Genomic DNA, 24,976 nt, shown 5'->3' with positions numbered 1-24,976 from the left:
AACACTGTGCTGCAGTCTCCAAACTATTCAAACCTCAGAGTAAATTCTTAAAAAAAATAACTTTTCTTATTAGAGATTATCTCAGATTCCACTAATCACTGGATTCATTAATGGCATCAGACATTTCTTTCCACATTATAGATCATTGTGAGAATTATCAATAATGTTTGAAAATCTATTCAATACAAGAGAACTAAAAAAATATAAAAACATTGTGGCCTTCTTTCTTATCTCATATACTTGGACCATTTAAAGCAACATGTTAATAGTCTAATTAATTAGGCGTAATACCATTTAATCATTATAATCATATTAATAAATATCATTATTATCAAATACACGAGTGATAAATTCTGGAATTGTGCTGCTCAGGGCGGCAGCACACTGGTAATACCTCTGCACGTACACTGAGATTTTTTTTAATTATTATTATTATTTTTTAAAGCTACTGACCTCCAGGTTCAATGAGAGAGACGATTCTATTCAACAGCTGGTCCTCATGAGCTTGGTCAAACTCCAGCTGTAACTTTCTTTTTTGACCTCCTCCTCCTCGTCCTGCTGTTTCACCTCCTGACACCATCCCAACACCGCGAGGTTTCACCAGGTGTGGCTTGAAGCTACGTCTAACTGCCGGGACACTAACCACTTGTGCGGTTTTGTCCTTCAGTACAGAACCGCACATTTTACAAGTCTGAGTCCCATCTTCTCCCTCCTCTACCCCTGAATCATAAAGCTGCCCCAACGTGCGTAGCCGTGCCAACGTTTGAGCAGGCAGGGGCTTGGCGCCCGTGGGATGCTTGTAGAGGAAGATGTAATGAGCTCCAAAGGAGAGAAGGTCGCCATGTCGCAGTGTCGTTGTGCGCTCACAGCGGGAAAAGTTCACCAGCACAGTGGCGTTGAGTACAGGCTCAACAGCTACACAGAAACGGTGACTTTCCGCCAAATCGTCTCCCTTGTTGCTGTTGGTATGATGATGTGGTGCGGGGACTCGGCGCAACCGGCAGTGGAGGGGAAGAATGTCAGGTGAGAAGAGGCATATGTTGGGGCGGGCTGATGGGGTCTCCTGACCCACTGTGTGCTGCTCCCTGTTCAGAAGATAAACCAGGCAGTCCTGCAAAACACAGAAAAATCATTGATACATTTAGGCCTGAAAAACAACTCGAATCCCCTAAACCTTTTTACATTTTGTAAAAGTAAAACCATAAACCTTAATGTATTCTATTGGAATTTGTATATGACAGACCAACACAAAGTAGTGCTTTGAAGTGGAGGGAAAAGTTTTAATTTCTCACCATTAAAATCTGAAGTGTGACTTATTTATTTACTGAATAAAATCAAGTGCAACCAGTCGAGTTTTACACATTTAAACATAAACAGTGGACACTGTTCATTATCCAAAAGTGTAAGAGAGTAAGACCCAACTACAGCATTAATCAGAGAGGCAGGATCTCTGGAGAAGCTGTAGAGACTCATGGCTCTGGTGGGACAATCTCTTGACAGGATCACTATGACTCATGCACTTCACCAATCAGGCCTCTAAAGGAGGCAAGAAAAAAGGCATAACCCATAAAAATCCCCTTTTGCAGATTGCCATAAATCATGTAGGGATCACAGTAAAGATTTTGAAGAAGATGATCAAATCAGACTGAACTGGAACTTTTTTGGTCTAAATACACTTTAGAAAAAAACAGCAGTGCAAATCATCCTGAATACAGTTCACGATAAACTGTGTTCAGTTTGGATGCTGTGTTTGGATGCATCTAAACAATCAAACAAGGTGGTGGCACCATCATGCAGGATGGGTTCTTTAATTCCACAGAACTGAATGCTGATCAGAGTTGATTTGGGAGGATGGATTGAGCCAAATACAGTCCAATCCTTTGAGAAAACATGTTAGCAGCAGAAAACCTGAGACTGGGGAAAAAGTTCACTTTCTAGCAGGACAATGACCCTGCACATGGAATGGTTTAATGATACTAGAGAGGTGTCATTTATGAATAATCTGATCAAACTCAAAATCTATGTAAAGACTTGAAAACTGGTGTTTCTCCCCATCCAATCTGAGCTTGATCAAGTTTGCAAAGAAAAATTAGCAAAAAATTTCAGTCACTATGAGAACAAAGGTGGTAGACAAGGACCCCACAAGACTGACAACTGAAATAAGAGTAAAATGTAGTTCTGCTAATTGTTGACTTGACTTGGGCTTAATACAAATGTTTAATATAATTGCCACACCTTTATAAAAACTGAGAAGAGAATGTTTTATTTTCCTTCCACTTCACAATCATGGTTTATTTTGTGTCTGTCTATAGCATAAAATCCCAGCAAAATACATTTAAGTTTGTTGTGGCAAAATGGGGAAAAAAAATCATGGTATTATAAACATTTTCATTATCTTCACCTGCCGGTTGAATCCTTGTAGTAGAAGAAGATGGGGGGACTGGTAGAGAGAGTGCCTCACCCCTCCTGCTCCCTGACTGCCGTCTTCTTTCCTCCGGTTGCTGGAGGGTCCATCACGTTCTCGACCTCTCAGTGGCCCTGGCAAGGTGGAATAATATCGTTTGGGCTCCTCTCCCACTCCAAGCTGCACATACAGAGAAACATGTATGCATTTATGTTGTTTGATGAATAACAGATAATCCATCATCAAAACTGGGTGTGAACAAGGCCCCTACCTGATTAAGACTTGTTTCACTGAGGCTGCGGCAGAAGGATGAATTGCTGGAGCGGGGCAGGGTCAGTGTCCCCTTAGCCCTGTTCCTCTGGAGCTTCCGGGCCTGGGCATTAATATCTGTGAGGAGGTAGAGAGGAATAACAAGCATGAAAACAAGGAGGGAAGGGAAGGACAAGGAGAACATGTAGAGAACAAAGTGAAAGCGAGACAAAAGGATGGAAAGAGCAAAGAGGAAACTTTCTTTGATTTAGCGCATTTTGTTAACATGAATGCTGAACACATGCGTGAACCGACTAGATTTAAAATACTTTCTTAGGGATTAGTGGCACATGTATAATAACTTATGTGTAAATAAAATAAAAGCTTAGGTGAATAAGTGGTAAAAGATGAAGCATCACAAGGAGCTGACAATGGTGAAGAATGTTCCAAGGTGAACAACTCTCCATGAATCGAACACAGGCAATCTATGGCCAGGCTACGTAACACACACGCATCCTAACACACTCTACAGTGGCTTGCAAAAGTATTCATACCCCTTGAACTTTTCCATATTTTGTCACATCACAACCACAAACATAAATTTAATGTGAAAGACCAGCACAAAATAGTCTACAGTTGTGAAGTGGAAAGAAAGCTATACATTCTTCAAGAACTTTTTTACAAATAAAAAACTGAAAAGTGTGGTGTGCAAAAGTATTCAGCCCTCTGAGTAAATACTTTGTGGAACCATGTTTTACTGCAATTCCAGCTGAAAGTCTTTAAGGGTTTGTCTGCCTAATGACCTGAAATTTTTGCCCATTCTTTGCAAAACACCTCAAGCTCAGTCAGATTAGATGGAGAGCATTTGTGAACAGCAGGGTGCAGATCCCCCTCCATGGGCTGCCACCTTATCATGGTGAAGGGGTTTAAGTGTCCCAATGATCCAAGGAGCTATATTGTCAGGGGCTTCATGCCCTGGTAGAGTGATCCAAGGCAGATGGGTCTTAGGTGAGGAACCAGACAAAGTGCAGCAAAGACCCTTTATGATGTACACAATCACTGGAAACAGTGTTCCTTCACTTGGACACAAAACCAGGCCTGGAGATGGGGCAAGTGTGACTAGTGGTCGGGCTTTAAGCCATGGAACCCGGCCAGGCACAGCCCAAACAGTGGGTCCCTCTTCTTATGGACTCACCACCTGTGGGAGGGGCCAAAGGGGCTGCATGCAGTGTGGGATGGGTGGTGGGTGAGGTCAGGGACCTTGACGGTCCAATCCTCGGCTATAGAAGTTGGTTCTTGTGACATGGAATGTCACCTCTCTGGTGCGGAAAAAGCCTGAGATAGTGTATGAGGTTGAGAGGTTCCAGCTAGTCGATCTCACCTCACCTCTGGTTCCGAGACCAGTATCCTTGAGAGGGGTTGGACACTCATTTACACTGGAGTTGCCCCTGGTGAGAGGTGCCGGACAAGAGTGAGTCCCCCATCTTGGTGCCTGCACATTGGGGTTCACTTTCCAGCAGGACAATGACCCTCCACATGGAAAACACCAGATTCAGGCATAAGTTCAATGATTGACTTTGTTGTCATCTCAGTGGATCTATGGACCCATATCTTGGACAATCGGGTGAAGAGAGGTGTGGAGCTGTCCAGTGACCACTACCTAGTGGTGAGTTGGCTCTGGTGGTGGGGGAAGATGCCGGTCAGACCCCAAGGTATTATGAGAGTCTGCTGGGAACGTCTGGCAGAGTCTTCCATGAGATTAAACTTTAACTCCCACCTTCGGGAGAACTTGTTCCAGTGTTAACATATTCCAGTGGAGGTGGGAGACATTGAATCTGAGTCAAGTCTGCTTTAAACACTTCTCCACATCTTTCTTCCTGACCTCTAGCTGCGTTACTTGGACTTCATGATGCCGTTTGCTCCCCAATATTCTCTTAATCAACCTCTGAGGTGTCACAGAGCAGATGGGTTTCTACCAACATTAGATTACACACAGGTGGACTCTATTTAGTCATTAGCAGAGAAAATGGGCTGAATACTTTTGCACATTGCATTTTTACATTTATAAGAAATGTTGGCCTTTATATTTCATAGGAATGTAAACTGATTTATGTTTGTGGTTGGAATGTGATGAAATATGGAAAAGTTCAAGGAGTATGAAAACTTTTGCAAGCCACTGTATGTCACTGACTTATGGGGGGTGACAACACAGGTAGAGGTGGTCTTCATGGAAATGACTGACAGCCACCCTCCCTGAGGCCAGTCCCCACCTTTAGAGCTGGACTGTACCACCCGACCAGACCGCAGGGGGGAGCTCCTGTATTTGCCCAGCCCAGACCGACCCATTAGAGCCGCCAAGAATTGAGGGGTTCTGGGCCCTACTGAAAGGTGGAAAGGGTTAGGGGGGAAGAGGGGGCCTGAGAAAACAACCCCACACCCAAACACCAAGAACAGAATTTACCCCCAAACACGCAAAACCTTTCACACAGCACATGCCACAAGACGTATGCAGAAAGTGAGACACATAAAGCAGTTACTACACAGAGATAGTAACTGCGAGTGGCAGTAAGGTGTGGCAGGATTTTCCTCATAACATACAAATGTCAAATTAGATACCAAATTTATTTAAGCAAAAACAAAAATTATGAAGTTAATTTGTGCCAAATATATGCAAGTGTGTTTAATGAATAGCTACAGGGTCAGAGGAGCTGGACTCATTCTTTCAAAGTTACAGTCCACATGACTGAGGCTCTCATTCCAAGTATTTTAAACCAGTTCATAAACAATGCCAACATTTGTAATGCCTGGAAGTCAGCTTTACTAACCTAACTTTTAAAGACTCATTTCTGTTTTGCTCCACTTTACCACGTCAGTCAAAAGTGTTTGAAAAGCATTTTAACTGGATTAAATCTAGTTTAAAAATTGGTCATGACTGTTAAACTGCAAGTCTAAAAGTCATAAATAAAGCTTGTGCTGCAATTTTTATTAATTTAGCCAATAACATGAAATACATGGGTTTCATTGACGAGCTTGGTTGCATTGCAGTTTCTGGTAAATGTATTTCCTGGATCTCCAAATAGCTCACTACCCAAGTTTGTGAAATCACAGCATTTTTTTCTCTCAGCTACTCATATTATCAATGGTGTTTTACATGAATAATCCTTAGTACAACCATATTTTCCATCAACTTCATTAATATAACGGAGTCATTAGTATATCTCTATGTTGATGACACAGTTCTGATACAAACAACTTCAGCTAAGTTTTAGAGGGCTCCAAGAGGACTTCTCCAAATAGCACATATAGTTAAACATCTAGGAGATGAAAGTCATGGGGTTTGATAACATAGGCTGAAAACCGTCAAAAAATGCTATTATTTTAATGTTTTTTGTTGTTGTTTTTTTTTCATAAAAAAAGAGAAGAAAAAAAAAAAAGAGGTTTTATCAACTTTAGTGGCCTTTATTGGAGAGTGGGTTAACCCAAACCACAGAGTCCCTCAGAATTCCCTAACCCCTGCACTTCCCCCTCTCCAGCTTGGAAATGATTTCCATTAATGCACAGTGTCAGCTTGCATTCCAACACCATCAAAGTGACAAGTAAAGCTGAAACCTAAACATTCACAGAAAAACTGCTCAGTTAACAGCAGAAATCCCTGTGTGAGCATCACTTTAGCACAAATTAACTTTCACAGAACAAAACTTCTGCAGGATGACCATAGCTCAGGTTGGCAGTGAAAGTTCTACAGTATCTTTAAATTGTGATCTCTTTTATTAAAGTGTATGTGAGAATAGACAATTCACACATAAACATGCACGCTCCCACATACACCAGAGATAAAAAAAAAAACCAACAAAAACAAACAAAAGATAAAACTGCTAACAGAACAAGAAAAAAGTCCAGGCTGGGTGAGTTTTCTAAAAGCTAAAACATAGAGAAAAGGTTAGTGTGAAAATAAAAACATCAAAATGTGATAAGTGAACAGAAGTTTTTTCATAGAAAGCAATATTTTCTGTTATGTTATCATTTGATCTTTTCTTTGACAGCATTTTAAAAAAGCAGGTCATGTTTCAGAATGTTAAACCAATGCCTCACCTTAGAACAACAAAGGATTTTACATGGTAATACTGATCATAGGATAAATGTTTTAAATTAATCCAACAACTACTGAATACAGTCTACCAAATAAAATATTTAATTTTCATCCAGAAACAAACACAAATTTGTTCTGCTAGGATACATAACAAAAATAATTCTAAATGGTAGAGGAAAAATCAATAAAAAAAAAAAAAAACATGAATAAATTTTGAAAAGATAGATAATATAATGTACAAATAGCCATTTAGGAAATTAACTTCTTTCAGTCATTTTTTAAATTCCTGCATTTATTATTAACTATGGCAAGTTTAGTTGCATGAGCTCATTTTCTTCCATTTGACTTGTTAAAAATATTTTAGTAAATGGTGAAGGTTGGTGTTTTAATACTTTGTGCCTTAAAAATTTATGAATCTGCCATGTTAAAATAGACCTTTTAAAACATTGCCTTCATTGTTTATGCAGTGTTCAGGAAATGAGGAAGCTGTGATCTGAAGGCAGCAGTCAGGTCTAAAAGCACCAGAGCAGCACAGTTCCACAAATCAGCATTTAGCTGAAGGTCATTAAAAACTCCTAAAACAGCTGATTCAGAACTATGAAATTGTTTCAAATTGAACTGAAACTTTGCATAGATGCTATGTTCAAAGAAGACTGAAAAATAAACTGTGCCCAATAGCTCCATTAATGGAAGAGCACATGGAGCCACCTTTACCCTCAAAAATAACATTGCTGAGCTCAGCTTAAAAAAAAAAAAAAAAAAAAAAAAACACACACACACACACACACACACCATTCTGGAGGCAATGTTGCATAGAGAAATTAAGCAAAGTAGGTCATCAATCCCCTTTTTTAACTTTATTTATATCTTACTTTTCCAAAAGAGATCAAAGAAAAAGTTGTCCCTCCTCTCAGTCACATTAGTACATGCATTATTCTGTAATCTGACTTGTAGTTATTTTTAGAAATTAGCTGCAAAATGTCTAAACTTCCATCTCACTACATTCAACTCATTATTCAATTTGTTTTGATTTTAAAAGTTTTAAGTGAAACGAAATCATAGTGTTGTGATGACAGTCTGACATCCACAAGCACTTAACAGTAGCTTATAAGCAAACTGAATATTACATTAATGAGACTGAGCATATATTTTTAATGCACTGTAATACAGCTAATATCAAAACTATTTTTCCGATATATTTTCTGATGCAGTCTATGATGTAGATACAGTCTAATTCTGACAGCAAATAGCATATAAACCATGTTTTGTGCTTTAAAGCACCACTATCAAAACTGTGGAACATACAGACCCCAAAATACAATGCATGGAAAAAAATCTATGAGCACTCTTGTACATTTCTCTTGTTTACTTTTTTGATCACATTTGAAGACAAAGAAAACCCAAGTAAAGACCAAAATAAGCTTCCAGATGAATATTTCATTTCTTAAAAGGAGAAGAAAGTGATTCTAAACAACCTGGCTCAGTGTGGAAAAGGAATAACCCCTGATAACCTGCATGCTGGGCACAACAGCTGTCAGAGTGTTCGCAATAACTGTCTCCAACATCGCTGTGGAGAAACATTAACCCATTCTTCTTTGCAGAATTGTCTTAACTCTCTAACAGTCACACTTAGACTGTCAATTTCCAAAACCACACAAGAAAACCTTGTAAAAGCATACATTGGGTCAGTATGACCCTGCCGCAACATGCACAGACTAAAAAAACTTGTGGGATCTAAATGACCCCGTCTGTCAAGAGCGTGGGAGGGCTAAACATAGAAGAGTTTCAATCATTCATTTCGTTTATTTCTGCCATTCCAAGGTGGGCTTGTATGCTTTGCATCTTTGTCCTGTTTAAGATCAGGAAGTGACATTTTCATTCAGAAGAGCAGGATTCACAATTTTATCAAGTGTTTCAGGTTCAGCCAAGCAAGACCATCACACAGCCACCACTATGAATGTGACTTCCTGTATCAGTCATTGAGTCATTAATGAATCTTGGTAGGCGAGCTACTAGGTTTCTTTCTTCTTCCTTGATTTTTTTCCCCATTTGTACATAATGGCTCTTACTGTGCTGGAGTCCCAGCACAGGAATGGCTTTGCAATCACTCACTTTTAGTCTGTTTTAGTGCTGCAAACATTTCTGCCTTAAAGGGCCTAAAACATATCTGAAAAACTGGCAAGTTGAAACCATATTTTGTCAAAAATAGTTTTTGGCATTACTTCGGTCACACTCTTGTTAGTAGTGCAGACCATTTTGTTGGATATTTCTACTGGTATTTTGATAACCTATCTTTGGTTAGAAACTGTTTGAAATAGCAATACCTCACTCTTCTGCTTTATAGATTGAAGCCAGGACATTGGCGAGGCTACTACAAAATGCTATTATTACTTCTAGCCAAAAGTAGTAATAGCTAATGGTAGTTTTCACTGACATCTCAGAAGAGAGATATTAGTGAAAACAGTAAAAAAAAGAAGAACCCCTAGATCCAAATCTGACTGCGGGTATGAATAATTTTGGACTTAGGTTGTTGTATGTATACAACAAATGACAACTTGACATGAAAGTCATTCTGTTTTCTTAAATTTTATTTTTCTGTGAGGCCTGAACAATATTCAGCTTTACTAGACAAACAAAAAAAGAAAACAGTTCATATGATTGCAGACTGACTCTCTGGCTGGCGCAGAAGTTGACATAGCAACCAGTACACACTGGCACGCTTCATAAGAAATGTCGGTGTTGCTGGAAAGCATAATGTGTGACTGAGGCTAAAAATACTTGTCCTCCATCACAGAAAACCACCAGAACCATGTTTTTTGAATTCTTTTAAAGGGATCCAGCCAGGTGAGTGTCAGCATGTGCTCATACAAGAAGCAAAATTTAAAAAACTGAAAACAATTAGAAATAAAAGGTCAAATCCCAGTTACTGAAGAGACATACATTTGCAAACATAACATGCATGCTGACTTTGTTGTATTACATACTGAAAAGTCACTCTGTTTTCATTTAGTTTTTAGGACAAAAATGAAAAAGGTACATTTTACTAAAATGGTAGATTTCCATATAGAATTAAAACAATCTAAAAGATCAGAGTACTGAAGCAAGACTTAAGCTAACACTGAAGTTCCCACATGATTCTAAAAAGACATCATCCAATGGATGGTAGGATTTCAGAGCTCTACCTTGGTGTATGAGTGCGTGTGCGTGTGTGTGTGTGTGTGTGCGCTTTGTGTTTTGATATGTCAAAACACACACACTACTCTGACCCTGATTAAATATTCTCCTCACATCACCTTTCTACAAAATTTACACACACACACACCCACGCGCGCACACACGCACGCGCAGCGACTGCAGAAGAGCTAACGAGCTGTGCTTTTCTGCTGAGTTTGACATGTAAGAGAGAAGAGAATTAGACCAGCCACTCTGCGGTTGTGTGTGTGTTTACTTACCAGCAGTGATGGTATCCTTCTCTTTGGCATTGAGTTCGTCCACCTCAGCTCTCCTGCGCAGCTCAAACCTGCGAGCATGTCCTTCTCGGGGCTTCCACAGTTCCTGGAGCAACAGCGGCTTCTCGTTGTCCCCAAGTGCTCGCAGGCACTCAGTCCTCCATGCCCCGCCCCCCTCCAGACGTCCGATCACATCACACAGCACATAGACGCGGGCTGCATCCTTGCTGAGCGAGTACCGCTCCAGCGCTTCCTTCACGAGTTCCTGAGCACTAGAGCGGGGCGTGGCCAGGACACTCTTGTAGTTGGCACCGGCACAGATCTCATCTCCAAAGATCTTCAGCACCCCTGGGGCCGAGCTCTGAGTGGAGAGTTCAGCGGGGTCATCCGCTGGCCGCTCTGGGGGTTCAGTAGTGGAGCGCCGATCCCCTCGAGTGTTTGTCCCCGTCTCTGCTGGGACACGGTCTCTGTAGCTCAGAGTGCGGTACAGGACCTAAAAAAGCATGTATTCAGTGAAGTACACATCATGAACTTGGAAGAACAAAATCACAAAACAAATATTGCAGTAAAAAGAAAACTTGTTTTCATGAAACATTCAATAGGAAAAAATCAACAGATACCCATATTTTTTCACACTAATGAATTATTGTGAGTTTATTGCAAATTTTAAGCAAAAATTTTCAAAAACATTGGGTTGTACATCAAATCCTGGAGGGATTGCTTTAATAATTTCCATTGGTCACAGACATTTTAGTGGAAGTACATGACTATAACTCTGTCAGACCCCCTGATTTCTGTGTTTCAGTGGATTTTTGATTTAGTTGTTTTCCTTAAGCCCCGCTGTCTGAGTGAAGAGGAGAGCTGAGGTAAGCCAGGTTAGCCTTTTCCAGGTCAGGACATTCACAGCAAGGGGAGCGAACAAAATACCACAGACACTACTTTGTAGATTTTCCTGCTTGTCAATATCAGTGAATGTTGCAAGACTTTGTTTGTTAAATTCTACAATTCCAACTATGTTTTATGTATGGTAAAAATGATAGGATCCTACTTTTTTTGTTTTTTTCCTCAAACAACAGAATTTTTTTATTTGCATTATTGAGACATGAGGTTTTCTCAATGGAATTTGGTCACACTCTAGTTTGGGGATTGCCAAGATTATCAGTTAGAGAATGTCGTTATCACAGCGTGACTTAACCTGATGACAAAATTTTTTATGACAATGATAAACGATATTTACCCATTCGTAGCATAGCTGGACTCAAAATGCTTTGCAAATAGTTTTGCTAAGACAACTTTCACAGATGGTGTGGGACATTTGTATTTGAATTACTTTAGACACAATTAATTACCATTAAGAGACACCATGCAACCCCTCTCAAGTAGCTATGAAGTTATTAGATGGATAATTGTGTTTTTGCTGAATATTGTCTAATTAAAATAAATTAATCTGCTGTAAATAAATTAAGCCTGACATTTATCAAAGTTTTAGAGGGCTTTGTAGTCTTTGACCAGTGGAAAGCTAATTAAACCTAAACAATCCTTTTGCATGACAGTACAAGTAGCTGTACCTTATTCATTTATTTTATCAAAGTTATTTAGCTTTCTAGCAAGAAATCATATCATATGGGAGAAGCGATGTTTACATACCTGTGTAAAGGTTCTGCTCTGGCGCTTCAGGCGGCTCTTGGATGGCAGGGACATGCTGGCCCCAGAGGAAGAACCATAGAACATGATGATGCTGTTGGCCTCACAAACTCCAAGTCTGACAGACAAAAGAGGAGCTGATGGATGCAGGAGGTTATCACACACTAGTTGCGAAGATATTTATTGTATAGTAAGCCCTGTACTATGCAAAATGAATTCATCCTGATGGTAATGCGATAAACAACAAAAAAGTATTTGCAAGATGAGAAATGTACCTTGACTTTAAGTATTATCACTTCTTTTGCAGCAGGAAGAAGGTCACAGTACCGGCTCAGACAATTTGCATTTCATTACACTGTCACCTTTCACTCTGAAAAAAACAAAAAAACAAAAAACAAACATTCAAGTATATGGCATGTTACATCAAAGTATCCCAGCAGTCATTCTAAACATTAAAGTGTCCTTCAGGTCCCTTCAGAGTCACATGAGTACCAATTGAATTTCTGCTATTTTAAATACCAAGCTGGAGTATTCTGACACTTATGCACTGGGAATAGCTGATTTTATCAAGGTTAAGTTTATAACTAAAAAATGAGCAAAACTGAGTAAATAATATTATTGAAACTATGGATGTTTTGGGGTTTGACACACAAACTATAAAAACATTAACATAGAAGGGAACTTTATGTTCAACTCCAGATCATAGAGATGTCACTGTGACTGTGAAACATTTTTGGCCAGAGGTTATATAGTGGAGTCAAAGAGCAACTGACAGAGAGCAGGGGGCCGAATCTGATTCATCATTAGTATTTATGTGGCCCTCTACACCAGTGGTTCCCAACCCTCAGAGCAGAAGCGTGATTTTGGATCCTCCTTGCTGCCACACACCTAATTTAAATGAATAGGTCATTAGCAGGCTCCTGCAGCACTTGATATCATATGGAGAAAGTCATACATTGGAATCAGGTCTTCATTTAAAACTTGATGAATAGTGGATTTTTAATCACCCTGCATTAAAATACCACTACTTTCTTTTGGTATTCAGACAAGTACTGTTATCATAGCATTATGATGGTAGAAAACCATTATCAATTTTAAAATGATCCATGTGGTCTATGTTACTATTATATTGTGTTTCTGAAGACCTCTGTTCTAGTTTGACAGAAAGACCTTTATTAGACCATTGCAGTGTTGAGGGGAATAGAGAAATGACTGATAAAGAAACAAAGATATTGTAATCAAGTCCATCTTAGCTTACTTTACTGATGAGTTGCCACCCGATCTATTTGCACCAAAATGTTGCACCTCCTGCAAACACTTGAACTGCATAAAATTCTTTTTTTTTTTTTAATATAGTAGTAGGTCAGCCTAAATAGATGATGTTGTAGCAGACTTAAGAAGTGCTGGGATAACGTGACTATTTTAAATGCCGCCTAATCCACAGTAATCTGGCCACTTGGCTGCAGTTAAATCAATCCCAGGAAACCCCTCCTTCGTCTACTCACAGTAAGAAAAACTAGTGAGTAGGTTCTATGTTTTACAGTGACATATTTGAGACCTACTTGGTAATAATGTCTCACAGGCTATTGACCTGCTGTCTGCCCTTGTGTTCACCACCAGAAGGTCAGGATTTAATCGTGCACACACCCACCACTATCACGGAGAGATAAAGCTGTGGAGCTCAACTTGTGTCTGCCCCGTTATTCAGTAGTCCGTCTGTTTACCACTTCGGACTCGCTGGTCGTCAGTAGCAACCGCCTTAGCAACAAAAGGCAGGAGAAAATCCTCAGAAATTAATCCGTTGAGGAGTCGGCAGGCGCGGCCTCTGACCGTCAGCAGGTGTGCTTAATGACTGTACTCCGGCTCATTTTATACTATTATCTAATTAGTATAAATACCACCCCACAAATAGAAACGTATATGAATGATTTACCTTTTTAAATTAATTAGGTTAGCTGGTGGAAAAGTTGAGTGCTTCAGCAGCGCACTCTCCTGGGAGCTCTCTGTGGGTCTGTTGCCTCAAAGTACTCACGTTGTCTGCAGTGCGTGGCTCCATGGTGCTGCCGGGGAATCCTTGGCTTCTCTCGCAATCCCTCTCTCCCCCCCACAAAGACAGAAAATCCCCAGAAAAAATGGATGGAGGATATACAGATGCTGCTGCCCCGTTCCCACCGTCGCCTCCCCGTCTCGAGTTCCCTTCCACATTCCCGAGACGGCCCCGCTAAGTTGGACAACAGACAGACGCGGTGGGTTCCCGTTCCCTTCTCCGCCGCGTGCCCAGCAATGCCCACAGCCCTATGGTAACCGCATTCCTACATCCACAACGCCTCGCGGCCGAAACGAGACGGAAATGACCGAGCCCTGCTCGTCACCAAAATACACCTGCTTCGGTTTAAAGAGATGAAAAGGGCTCCCTCTGGCGGACACTTAATTACTATCTCTGTCTTCAATGCAAATAGCAGGTTGAAAATCCCTCAACAGGGTAGAAATTAATGAAAATTATTATTGAGTAGGTTTACTGGAGAGACTGTTTAGTATTTGGAAAGAACAGATAACGTTAAAAGTAATCTAAGTCACACCTACCAATTTACAGTGGACTTGAACTTTACCTAAGTGTTAAATCTTCAATTTCTGTCTAGCGCCGTCTTCGATGAAAAAGAGAGTAAGTGCTTTACTCAAGCTAATCATTATTATCTGAGACACAAATAAAATTAAATTCTTTGTTTATGGTCGACAGATTTCGGAGGCATTGCTGTTGTGGCTAATGGCCCTTTGATGCACATGTCTCAAATTTTATTTATTTATGGATATTAAAAACTTCCTTTACTTTGAAGTTAATCATGATAAAATTTCAAACTTACAGAAGTTTGAGTCTGAAATGACTAGAACTCCAGGTTTTAATTCCAAACAGAGACCTCTTGGAGTCTAAACACAATCCATCAGTGTGTGATTTCATGTCAATATAAATTCAGCTGACCCGTGAAGGCATCTGAGATATGCTAGTGAATATTACTGACCAAAAAGTTTTGTGGAGATCAAAACACACACCAGATGGTCCAGGAGTAAAGTTTTGGAAAAGTTCAAAGCTGTTTTGGATTGTAAGACAATATCCCACCTTGAAATATGTTGCAGACATCTGAAAATGGAAAGTATATGGCACATCTATAAACCTGCCAAGCCATGACTGTCCAAAACCCAGGACAGAGAAGCATGGTTGACATTGAAGATCAACACTAAAGCATTGAAAATGTATGTTTGCAGATGCTCTCCAACCAATCTGGCTGAGCTATTTGACAAAGAAGAACAGGCAGATCTTTTCAGTATGTAAATGTGCAAAGCTGGTAAAAGACCTGTCTCCAAACTTGTAGACAGGTCAAACTTGATTTTAAACTTGTAAATACAGTACAAGTTTTAAAAAAATACACACAAAGAAAGAGACAAACAAAGATTTCACATCAAAGTACAGCAGTGGAGAAAAAATGTTTTAAACCATTTAAAGGAAGAGTTCAACAATAGAGTGCATGAAAAAGCATTTTATTATAACAGAGATAGAAAAGATAAAAGCATTGTTAGCATCAAATTGGCTTATCACTGCACAGAAAAGCACCAGATACAATAACTAAACTGAAAACTATAGAACCATAAATGTGGGAAAATACTTTAGCTTTCATGGAACAGGGAGAGATCAGCAGCAGGACTAAAAACACTAAGCAGCTTCATAATCACAGAGCCTAAAAATAATAGTAATAGATATGCCGTTTGTAAAAATTTTGGAATTCATACAAAGTCTTATGTGCACTACATCTCTAAAAGAGACAAATACTGTAAGCAAGATAAAGAGAGAAAAGTAAAATAATTAAATTGCTTATGGAAGTAGCGTTAATACTGGATATGATAAAGGTACAATACAACACTCAGTTGTTTGATGTATCTTGAAGGCGTCAATAAACACAGAATACAAATACAAGCTGTTCGGTATTCATGAATATGGTTCAAATTAGCATCAGTTAAATATGTTTGCTTCATTTAAACATATTTAAATCTACAATAAACATTAATATCCCACTTATCTGTGGTGATACATTTGTAATCATATAGAAGATGTTTTGTTAATTTTAGATTGGTTCATCTTTCTGAAATATCTACAGCTCAAAAAAAGAAAAAAATGAAACAATTGTTTGAGATTTACAGTTAGAAGTTGGTCAATCTTCTTTCTAATGATTCAATTCACATTATATTTTTGTACATTGCATTTTTTTAATCAAAAAGGGAGGTAAATGTTTGAATACAGAGATTTGCTTTAACTAAACTTGTTGGGTAAGATTTGCTTAGTATCTGGCTTGGTTTCATACATTACTTAATGTTGTCAGAACGATTTACTTTGCTATAAACAGATTATGCATTGAGATTCCTTATGACCACCTTGTAAAGCAATGGTAATAGCCATTCTTTAAAATTAAAAAATAATTAAATTAAAAATTAAAAAAATGATGTGACTAATGGGTGTCAGCAGGGTTGATCACAGTGTATCCTTGTACAAACTCAAACATTTTCAAGATCCATATTTTGATTCACAGAGTCTTCCACATATATTGGCATACCTAGTAAAGATTAATTAATGAGATTAAAAATAATTAAGCAGTAGCATAACCTCACACTGAAAAATCTGTTGCAGTTATCATGTGGAGATTTTTTTTACCTATTCACTGTGTGTAGTTCTAATAACCCAATACACACTTTTCTGCTTTCTGTCTCAGTAGAATAGAAGAACGTAATGCCAGGGAAAAAGAATGCTCAGGCAACATGTTGCAATGCATTTGACACTGGAGATCACCAAGCTGCCACAGATACATGTTGACATGTCGCTTCACATGAGCATCACAGCTCCAAAACACCATGCATCCTGTATCTGAAGATGCACCGATCGCATTTTTCTAGCTGATCGTGATTACTGATATTTTAAAAAGCCTGACTTGCCAAATTCAACTTTGTCCAACACCAGTTTCTTATTGGGAGAAAAAATCTGTCTGAAAAGCCATTCTATATGACGAATATAGCAAGAAAATACCTATGCTGGCAACGAGGAGTGACTATTGTTAACAGCACACATGCAGATCTGAACTGTTGGTCAGACCTGTCAGTCCTTCATCTCTTACAGCAGAGCAAAATGTGACAGTAGATTATGTTCACTTTTGCCAAGGTAGATAAGATCAATGGATAAGACCGGTTTTTCATTTAGGTTTCAGTCGATCGCTGATTTTCCAAAATTAAGGAATTGGGGACAATTTTTCAGTTCACCCTACTTGAAACACAATGAAATTGACATCTTCACATACTTTCTGATTAATTTGGCCAATAATTATTTGACTACTCATAGATTATTGAAAATTAAATTTTATCTCATTTAGCTGATCACGATGCAGCAGAACCAACTGCATTCCCCACCATTAATCCTATTGCACATGCACTACTTAGAACAGCAGGGCATCAAACGCAACACCCAAACTTCAAATACGTGACAGCTAGGACTTGATGTTTCATAAAAATCTCCTTCATTTTCTCACATTAAGACTTTCATACCATGCACTTCTAATACACCACCATAAGGAACAACAATGTGACAGCAAATTAAGGTAAACCTAGATCTTCACCCATTGCAATCCAGGATATTAACTTTATTTATTATTTATTACTGCCCTGACTGTAGATATGAGCAAGAATTACATAACTTAGCAGAATTGACATGTTCCCCTGCTTTTTACGTTGTCCTCCAAAGAAAAATTAGTATCACATTTATACCACAGAGAAAAGGAAGTCATGGACATCTACTTCAAATTTTAACACTCTTTGCTTAATAAAGTAAGTATACATTCTAACCTTACTTTTTCCTCGCTGAATACATTTGATTATATTCAAATTTAGATATTTTTGAATATAGTGATGTGAGATTATGCTACAAGGATGAAACATTAATTTATTTTAAGGCTTTTTACACGTTTTTACCATAGGTAACATTGTATTGAAACTTGATTTTAGCTGACTGATACCAAGCTTCCTGGGTCCTTTATAGCATACCTCAGTTATTGTCTGAATAGTAACCGTCATGTAAAACTTGTATAAAACATTTGCAAGTAACCAAGTGGAGCTGTGGTGACAACCAGACGGAATACAAACAATTGATGCAGGTTGGTGGTCCTTTAAATTGGGTGTAAAATCCTGAGTAACAAACAACTGTTGAAACATGATCCAAGTCAGTTGCTTTTTTTTTTTATTCCTTTAAATGTTAGAGTTCTTGACCTTTTAGGTCCTCCTGCCACATTCATCAAAGTCTATAAGCTTGTTTGGCAAGCAGAGTTAAAGACTCTTAGCAAATAGATACTTATATGTTCAAGCTATTTATATGTAAACACTGACAACCATGGATTTTGGATTAATGGGTGTAAGATAGTAAAAGATACAAACAACTGCAGCTAGTAAGTAATACACACACACACACACGCACACACACACACACACACCCACACACACACACACACGCACACACGTGCACACGCACGCACACACTCCTGAGATGCCTTAATATTGGGGCAAAAGTACTATAGCTTCAGTTTCCTTTCAGATAAGACGTATTGTTTAATCATGGTAGCGTGAGCTAACAGTTACGGCAGTAATTCAGCCTTCTGGCAGTGCTGATTCATTGTGGTTTCAGACAAAGTATGTCACTAGTTTTCACCTATTTTCAACACTACAATCACATCACAGGAAAATATAATCTCTGTATAAATGATACTGATGACATTCGTCTTTGCAAAATCTAACCAACAACACGAAACTGTTAGTATTCAGTAAATATACTACATAATCAGGTACCAAATAATTGTGGATGTATACAGGTCTGTAAGGCTGCAACCACAAATGTATGCTATATATACATTAATAAATTAGTCTATTCATGCTTATGTTGATAATTACAGTAAGTCACTAAAAAAAGGAAAAACTACTGATAAAAATAACAGTATTATGTGATATACAAATCTAGATTGGAAGTAAGAACTACTCATGTTTATCAGGTGTAAATTATGATTACAATAATTGCTAAATTTATGATGATAGTCAAGGCAGCTAATTGTAAACATTGTCTTCCTCTTGACATTAAGACAATGTCGTGAATTCAGCCTCTGAACACTGAATCTGGACGCGCACCACAGAGAGAAAAACCTCCAATACTAGTAACTAACCCCTGATCACTGGAATAAAATCAAATTACTGGAAAATACAGTGATATATATAACATTAAAATGAACCAAAGTGGGGATTCTAGCTGTGTCCAAGTTTACAAAACTGCCTTAGATTAATCACAACAAGGTGTCTTTGCTATTGTTTTTTTGTTTGTTTGTTTTTTTTCATGAAAGACCTCATTTGTTGTTGTATAATCTATTGCAGGTTGGTGGTATCTGACATCTTTTATCATTATTCCAGGCTGTGACATTGTTGTAAGATTTACCCAACTTTTAATTAACATTGTCTCAACATTGTTTCCTTATGAGACAGTGGAGATAAGACTCAAATGAAGGAATTCTTGAGAAAAGCACAAGGTTTTCCAAGCAGCTGGGGCCAATCTGTGTTTTTACCCGAGGCTTCACCTCTGGTTTTGTAGCAGGGTCGCCAGTAAAATTGGGCTGAGTTGTGTCATCTCCAACATCATTTGAACTTTACTGAAATGTTTTAATCCTACTTTTAATGTTAAGGTTATTATGATCCTACTGCACTATTATCTTTTAGCAATTAATCTTTCTCTGCTGTTTTCTTATCCAATCAACAGCATAAAAGAATTTAAGCAATGGTGATAATTGCTGAGAATACAGCATATTGTCAGGTGTGATATTCTGCACTCTATATTTCTTGGTGGCAACATTGGTGCTCAAAAGTATAAAACCTTTTCTATTGGTGACTGGTGTGTAGGTCAGACTGAGGTTCTGAAGCCTATAGATTTTCCAACTTGATTTCCAGTAATGTGTGCAATTTGGATATGTATGCACTTCTTTCTAGCTGGGAACTTTATTTCATAAAGAGTCTAGCAAACACAGATTTTAATGTGCAAAGCACATTTGTTTGTATTTTCTAGCTGCCTGATAGGACTGCTTTTGTTGCAGCAGTAGAAAATGGTCCTGTCAGATGAAACAAGATGGCGCCAGAGAGGGATGCCTGTATTTGCTCATTTGTGCTGCTTGTGCACCCACAAACAGTCAAAATGCCTAAATGTACTGATAGTTTTCCAATTAAGTTAATTCTTATTTGAAGCAAGCCTTGAACTTGGACACAGCTCTCCCAAGCAGCTTAATCACAGGAGTCAATTCCTGTGAAGTCATCACTGATGTCATCTGGAGGTCTGGACCTGCCTGGGAGTCTGGGCGTAGAGGTACTTCCAGATGGCGTAGTAATGTATGGCTGCTCCCACAGCTACAAAAAGATGCCAGATGGCATGAGCGAATGGGACGATGCCATCACTTTTGAAGAAGACTATACCAAGACAATAGCAGGCTCCACCGACCAGCAGCTCACACAACCCGGACTGCTCCGGCTAGCGGGAAGCATGAGGGAATAAGGTGTTGATATTGGAAATACAGCACAGTGCAATGCATGCATTACATGAGTGACCTCACCATTGAGAAAATGACCAAAGCAGGAAAAACTCCCATCACTGTATAGCAGATCAACTCCATGAGTTTATACCTCAAAGAGAAAACAAATATAAAAACAGATTTTTATTCTTAGACGTCTGGCAGACAAAACAACTGCCAGAAGTTGATGCAAACTTATTGAACGATTATGTCAAGTTTGAAACAAAAGAGCAGTAGTTTTGTAATAGCTTAAGCAATTGGTTATCAAAACTTGTGTCAGGACTCCCTGTGGGTTAGGGTTAATTAATCAGTTATTCAATACACTGGTATAGATTATAAGTCATCCAGAACATGGTAATCTAAAGTGCGCACATAGAAGGCAACTGGTCTTCTTCTTAAAGATGTTCAATTAAATTTAATCTTTCTAACATCTACTCTTCAGCACTGACTTGCTTGTCATCTTAAGTGTTTTTTTTATTTTTTTATTCACACCTCTGGCCTGCCTGTTTTGGATATGTGACCAAAACAGGCAAACAGGCAGGTCCAGTAGCTCACGTCTTCCAACTGTCCCATAAGTGACTTAAATTTGAAATGTCTGCTTTTATATAACGAAAGAACTGATGCAGCATTAATTATTATTACTAGCTGTGGTGATATTTACCACATTTAAAGCATGACTGGTCAGTTGTATGGACAGAAAGCCAGTCTGAATTAAGTAAAGGTGTCAGTGTGAGAACAGACCTCTCATGATAGAAAAAGACATAGGTGGTTCCAAAAGACGCCATGACCCAAACCAACCAGCGCATGTGACATGCCCACGGACCCAGCTCCCGAAGGTTTAGCCTATAGGAAGAGAGGCAGCAACAGCTGCAAACTGAGTTCCTATGTAATCACATTTACATTCTCTCACACACAGACAGCAAGCCAGTATGCTTACCATGGAGCATAAGAGGCTGCGATGAAGAAGTAGATCACCATCCTGTCACACATGTGGAAACACTGCTCCACAGAACTGAAAAACAAAATATTTTTTTGCATTTATATTTTTACATAATTTCAGGCATACTATCACTTTAATATGGCCTTGTAAAAGTATTCAATATTGTCTTACAGACAGACAGACAGACAGACAGACAGACAGACAGACAGACAGACAGATAGATAGATAGATAGATAGATAGAGAGATAGGTAGATAGATAGATAGATAGATAGAAATTTTGTAAAAAAAAAAAAACATTGACACCTCAGTCCTATGGTCCTTCTGTTATTACCACATCCTCATAAGGATTTGTAGTGACAGACCAACACAAAGTAATGCATATATAATTGTGAAGTCCAAAGAAAATCATGCATAGTTTTTACATTTTTAAAGAAAAAGCTTCTTTTTTTAAAAACGAAAAGCTGCTGTATAAAAGTTGGCGTGATATTTCTCCAATGCTATGTAAATGTGTCTTGGTACCGAAGGTGGCTTTTCTTCCAGGCCACAGTGTGGAACAGAGTGGAGATGATGAAGAGTGAACTGAGCCCCGCCCCATATACCCAGGCTGACAACCGCTCCCATTGGTCTTCTGACTCGTAGTGCAACAGTGAGCTGCCCAGCAGGCTGGGGATTATCCACATCTAAACCAATTTAGAACATAAATAACACATTAGATTACAGAGGATAATACACAAACTAGCAGGATGAAAGCACAATTGTGCATGCAATAATGGCACAACTTTAAAACTAATTACAGTATGAGTATCCTGCTTTATTTTTAAGATCTTACATATCAGTTTATATGTGGTGTGTGTGTATGCATTGCGTGTGGGTGAGTGTGTGTGTGTGCGTGTGTGTGTACATACTGACCGCATGCGTGGCACAGTTGGCAGCATGCTCATAGTCTGTGGGTTGATATCGCTTGTTAGGAGGAACACGGTTGTTCATAAACCTGTAAATGTTCACATATCATCAAATTTAAATCAATTTTATTAGATGTTAGCTTAAACAAGAAATGCAATGTTTTATTCTAAGACATTTGCTTCTATTTAAAAAATAAACAATTAAATAGAAAAGTCTTTTGATTCATGGATATCATGAATCACAAGATTCATGATGTCCAAAAACTAATAGAACATAAAGTAAACAGGTCAAAATAAAAGTAATAATATAAATTAAATGCAATTAAATAAACATCAAATAAAATTAAAGGCTACCTAATTTAGCCTTTAAATTAGGTAGCCTAATAGATGAGACTTACAATCAGATATTAGGATCACCAAAATTATTTATTTTTGTTAAACTCCAAAATGATGAGAGAAGATCTTAAAATCAAGTTTATATTAGTATCTGGAAGAACTACCTGTATTACGTGGGCTAGATGCTTTGTTGTCCTTCTACAAGTTAATGATTGATTTAGACCATGAAAATATCTGGCTTCCACTGCAGAAGCTCTGACTTTAGATGAGAAACTGTCAGTAAATTATGACCATAAACTAATTCATGTTTAATATGTGTGAACTGAAGGTTGACCTGCTTCTCATGAACGCTGAACCTGTAAAATGCTGCATGTATCTCATAGTTGTCCATAAGTCCCCACCTCCACTCTTTCCTTTTGCTTAGCAACGCTACATCATGCTTCAACTTGTTGTCATGGCTGCAGTTGCATGGCAACAGTGGGTATCCACGGTCCCGTCTAGACCAGACGTTTGACCCTATGATTCCTTTTATAAATAGTTCACACAGAGAAGCTTCCGCATGTCCACACGTCCACTGCAGACAAACACATTAACACTGATCAGAGTCTCTGAGCACGACTGCAAAGAAGAAAAGGAGGTAACCCTCAGTGATGTCACTGTTGTCATGGTAACTGCAGAGCAGGGATTGTCTCTTTTTTTAACAACAGAGAACTCCTCGTTTATTTCTTCTCCCTCGCCAGTTTCTGTCGTGTCTTGACTTTCTTCCTGTGATTAAATAACATGCAGAACCAAATGCACAGAAATCCAAATCACGCAAACACACATGCACACACACGCCCATGCTCTTATGTTGCATCTTCCAGAAGCAGATTTCGTAAGAGACCTAGATTTGTCATTTTCTCACATAAACACCCACCTATAAGAGCGGTGAGATCCAAAACACAAGCTGCTGTCAAAAGAAGAACATCCTCCGCTCTAGATCGTTTGGTTTATATGGGCACTGGAAAAACTTCAGTCAAAGAAAGAGTCTAGAGTTAAAGGTCTCACAGCAGTTTTCTTTAAAAAGGACATAAAACATTATCTGTATTTAGTACATTTCGGGGAAGGAGCGTCTCCTCTGAGAATCTCCCAATAAGACATGTTTGAGATCTCTATTTTAAGACACTTTGGACCGCACATAGTTTGGGCTTTCTGTCCTGAGTCTCACATTGCGTTCCTTTAATCGAATTAACATTTTAAATTTTCCTGTGTAATTTGGAGATCCTGAAACAAACAAACAATGTGATGAATACAGGTGAACCTTTGGAGAGGTCCAGGTATCAACAATGTTTATAGAGCCAAAAGGGAAAGTCATTCACGTTCACCCTCTCCCTTTGTAAAGGAAAGTATTTTTTAGCAGCTTGCTCAAAAACAAAAAACAAAAACAAAACAAACAAACAAAAAAAACACCCAATATCAGCATTTAAAATAGAATCAGAAAGAAAATTTGCATCACCCCTTCATCTGGTAACCATGTAGGTGGGCCCACTTGATAGAATCAGTATCAGCTTACTTGTTCTTCAGCAAGGCCATTTTTAAAGTATTCAAACAATGACTGTACCAATGAAAATCGACTAAAATAAATAGATAAAATGTTTAAGTTGAAATTACAAAATGTTTTTCCAACTCTATAGATCCACTCAATAAATTAGAATATTAAAACCAATAAAAATGTTTTGTTCATTCAAAAATGTCAGCTAACATAGTCAGAACTCCCTTTTGCATGACTAACTGCATCTATTCAGAGTGGTATGGAGGCCTTGTTGAGGTATCTAGAAATTCTAGGACCTTCTGCTCCAGAAAAGTGTGGTGTGCCACCACACTTTTTCCTTCCACTCAACTTTCATTTACTATACTTGCACTCTGTGAACAGCCAGCTTCTTTAGCGTTGGTCTTGATAGTGTTAAACCATGGTATTTTTTCTTAGGGTCATGATGTGTCAAAAAGGACATCTTCACAAAATCTCTTCACTTCATAGTGTGCCATATTTCTTCTGAATAATTCATACTTTGCACAACATATTCAATAAATTTGAATATTTGTTCTGGTGAGCTATGTTTGTCTAAAGATAGCTTTTGAAAAATAACAACCTTTAAGCAGGTATTAAACACACTTTTCATAAAATCTGCATTTCCTTCTTAAACATCCATCCATTTTCTAACACCCTTGTCCCGAACGGGGTTAGAAGGGGTGCTGGTGCCTATCTCCAGCAAACATTTTGGGTGAGAGGCGGGGTACAACCTGGACAGGTCGCCAGTCTGTCACAGGGCAACACAGAGACAAACAGGACAAACAACCATG

The 24,976-nt window shown here is 38.6% G+C and overlaps 2 protein-coding genes across 9 annotated transcripts in view; both read right to left on the bottom strand.

The window, feature by feature from the left end:
• Positions 1–14,208, bottom strand: part of radil (Ras association and DIL domains) — a 43,114-nt gene extending 28,906 nt beyond the window's left edge. For 3 of the 7 annotated variants that reach the window (XM_015019180.1, XM_015019184.1, XM_015019186.1), the window contains exons 1-8: positions 13,869–14,207; positions 12,112–12,206; positions 11,840–11,954; positions 10,196–10,685; positions 4,924–5,034; positions 2,676–2,791; positions 2,402–2,584; positions 454–1,111 (exon numbers count right to left, since the gene is read on the bottom strand). In XM_015019180.1, coding sequence (XP_014874666.1) covers positions 454–1,111; positions 2,402–2,584; positions 2,676–2,791; positions 4,924–5,034; positions 10,196–10,685; positions 11,840–11,923 — 1,642 coding nt within the window. In that variant the 5' untranslated portion in view covers positions 11,924–11,954; positions 12,112–12,206; positions 13,869–14,207. Of the gene's footprint in view, positions 1–453; positions 1,112–2,401; positions 2,585–2,675; positions 2,792–4,923; positions 5,035–10,195; positions 10,686–11,839; positions 11,974–12,111; positions 12,207–13,868 lie in introns of all 7 variants that reach the window. The other 4 variants (XM_015019183.1, XM_015019181.1, XM_015019182.1 and 1 more) reach the window with 4 other exon arrangements.
• A 1,146-nt stretch (positions 14,209–15,354) lies between these two features.
• LOC106937605 (monocyte to macrophage differentiation factor 2-like) overlaps positions 15,355–24,976 on the bottom strand; it is a 17,141-nt gene continuing 7,519 nt past the window's right edge. Inside the window, exons 2-8 of one of the 2 annotated variants that reach the window (XM_015019191.1) lie at positions 23,553–23,645; positions 22,308–22,389; positions 21,918–22,078; positions 21,395–21,469; positions 21,199–21,300; positions 20,500–20,569; positions 15,355–20,417 (exon numbers count right to left, since the gene is read on the bottom strand). In XM_015019191.1, coding sequence (XP_014874677.1) covers positions 20,214–20,417; positions 20,500–20,569; positions 21,199–21,300; positions 21,395–21,469; positions 21,918–22,078; positions 22,308–22,385 — 690 coding nt within the window. In that variant the 5' untranslated portion in view covers positions 22,386–22,389; positions 23,553–23,645 and the 3' untranslated portion in view covers positions 15,355–20,213. The remainder of the gene's footprint in view (positions 20,418–20,499; positions 20,570–21,198; positions 21,301–21,394; positions 21,470–21,917; positions 22,079–22,307; positions 22,390–23,552; positions 23,646–24,976) is intronic. The other variant, XM_015019190.1, reaches the window with a different exon arrangement.

Source organism: Poecilia latipinna, unplaced genomic scaffold, assembly GCF_001443285.1.
Source record: "Poecilia latipinna isolate Pla-1442-1.1 unplaced genomic scaffold, P_latipinna-1.0 Scaffold2388, whole genome shotgun sequence".
In the NCBI taxonomy this organism is placed as follows: domain Eukaryota; kingdom Metazoa; phylum Chordata; class Actinopteri; order Cyprinodontiformes; family Poeciliidae; genus Poecilia; species Poecilia latipinna.
This window is presented reverse-complemented; position numbering and strand designations above follow the sequence as displayed.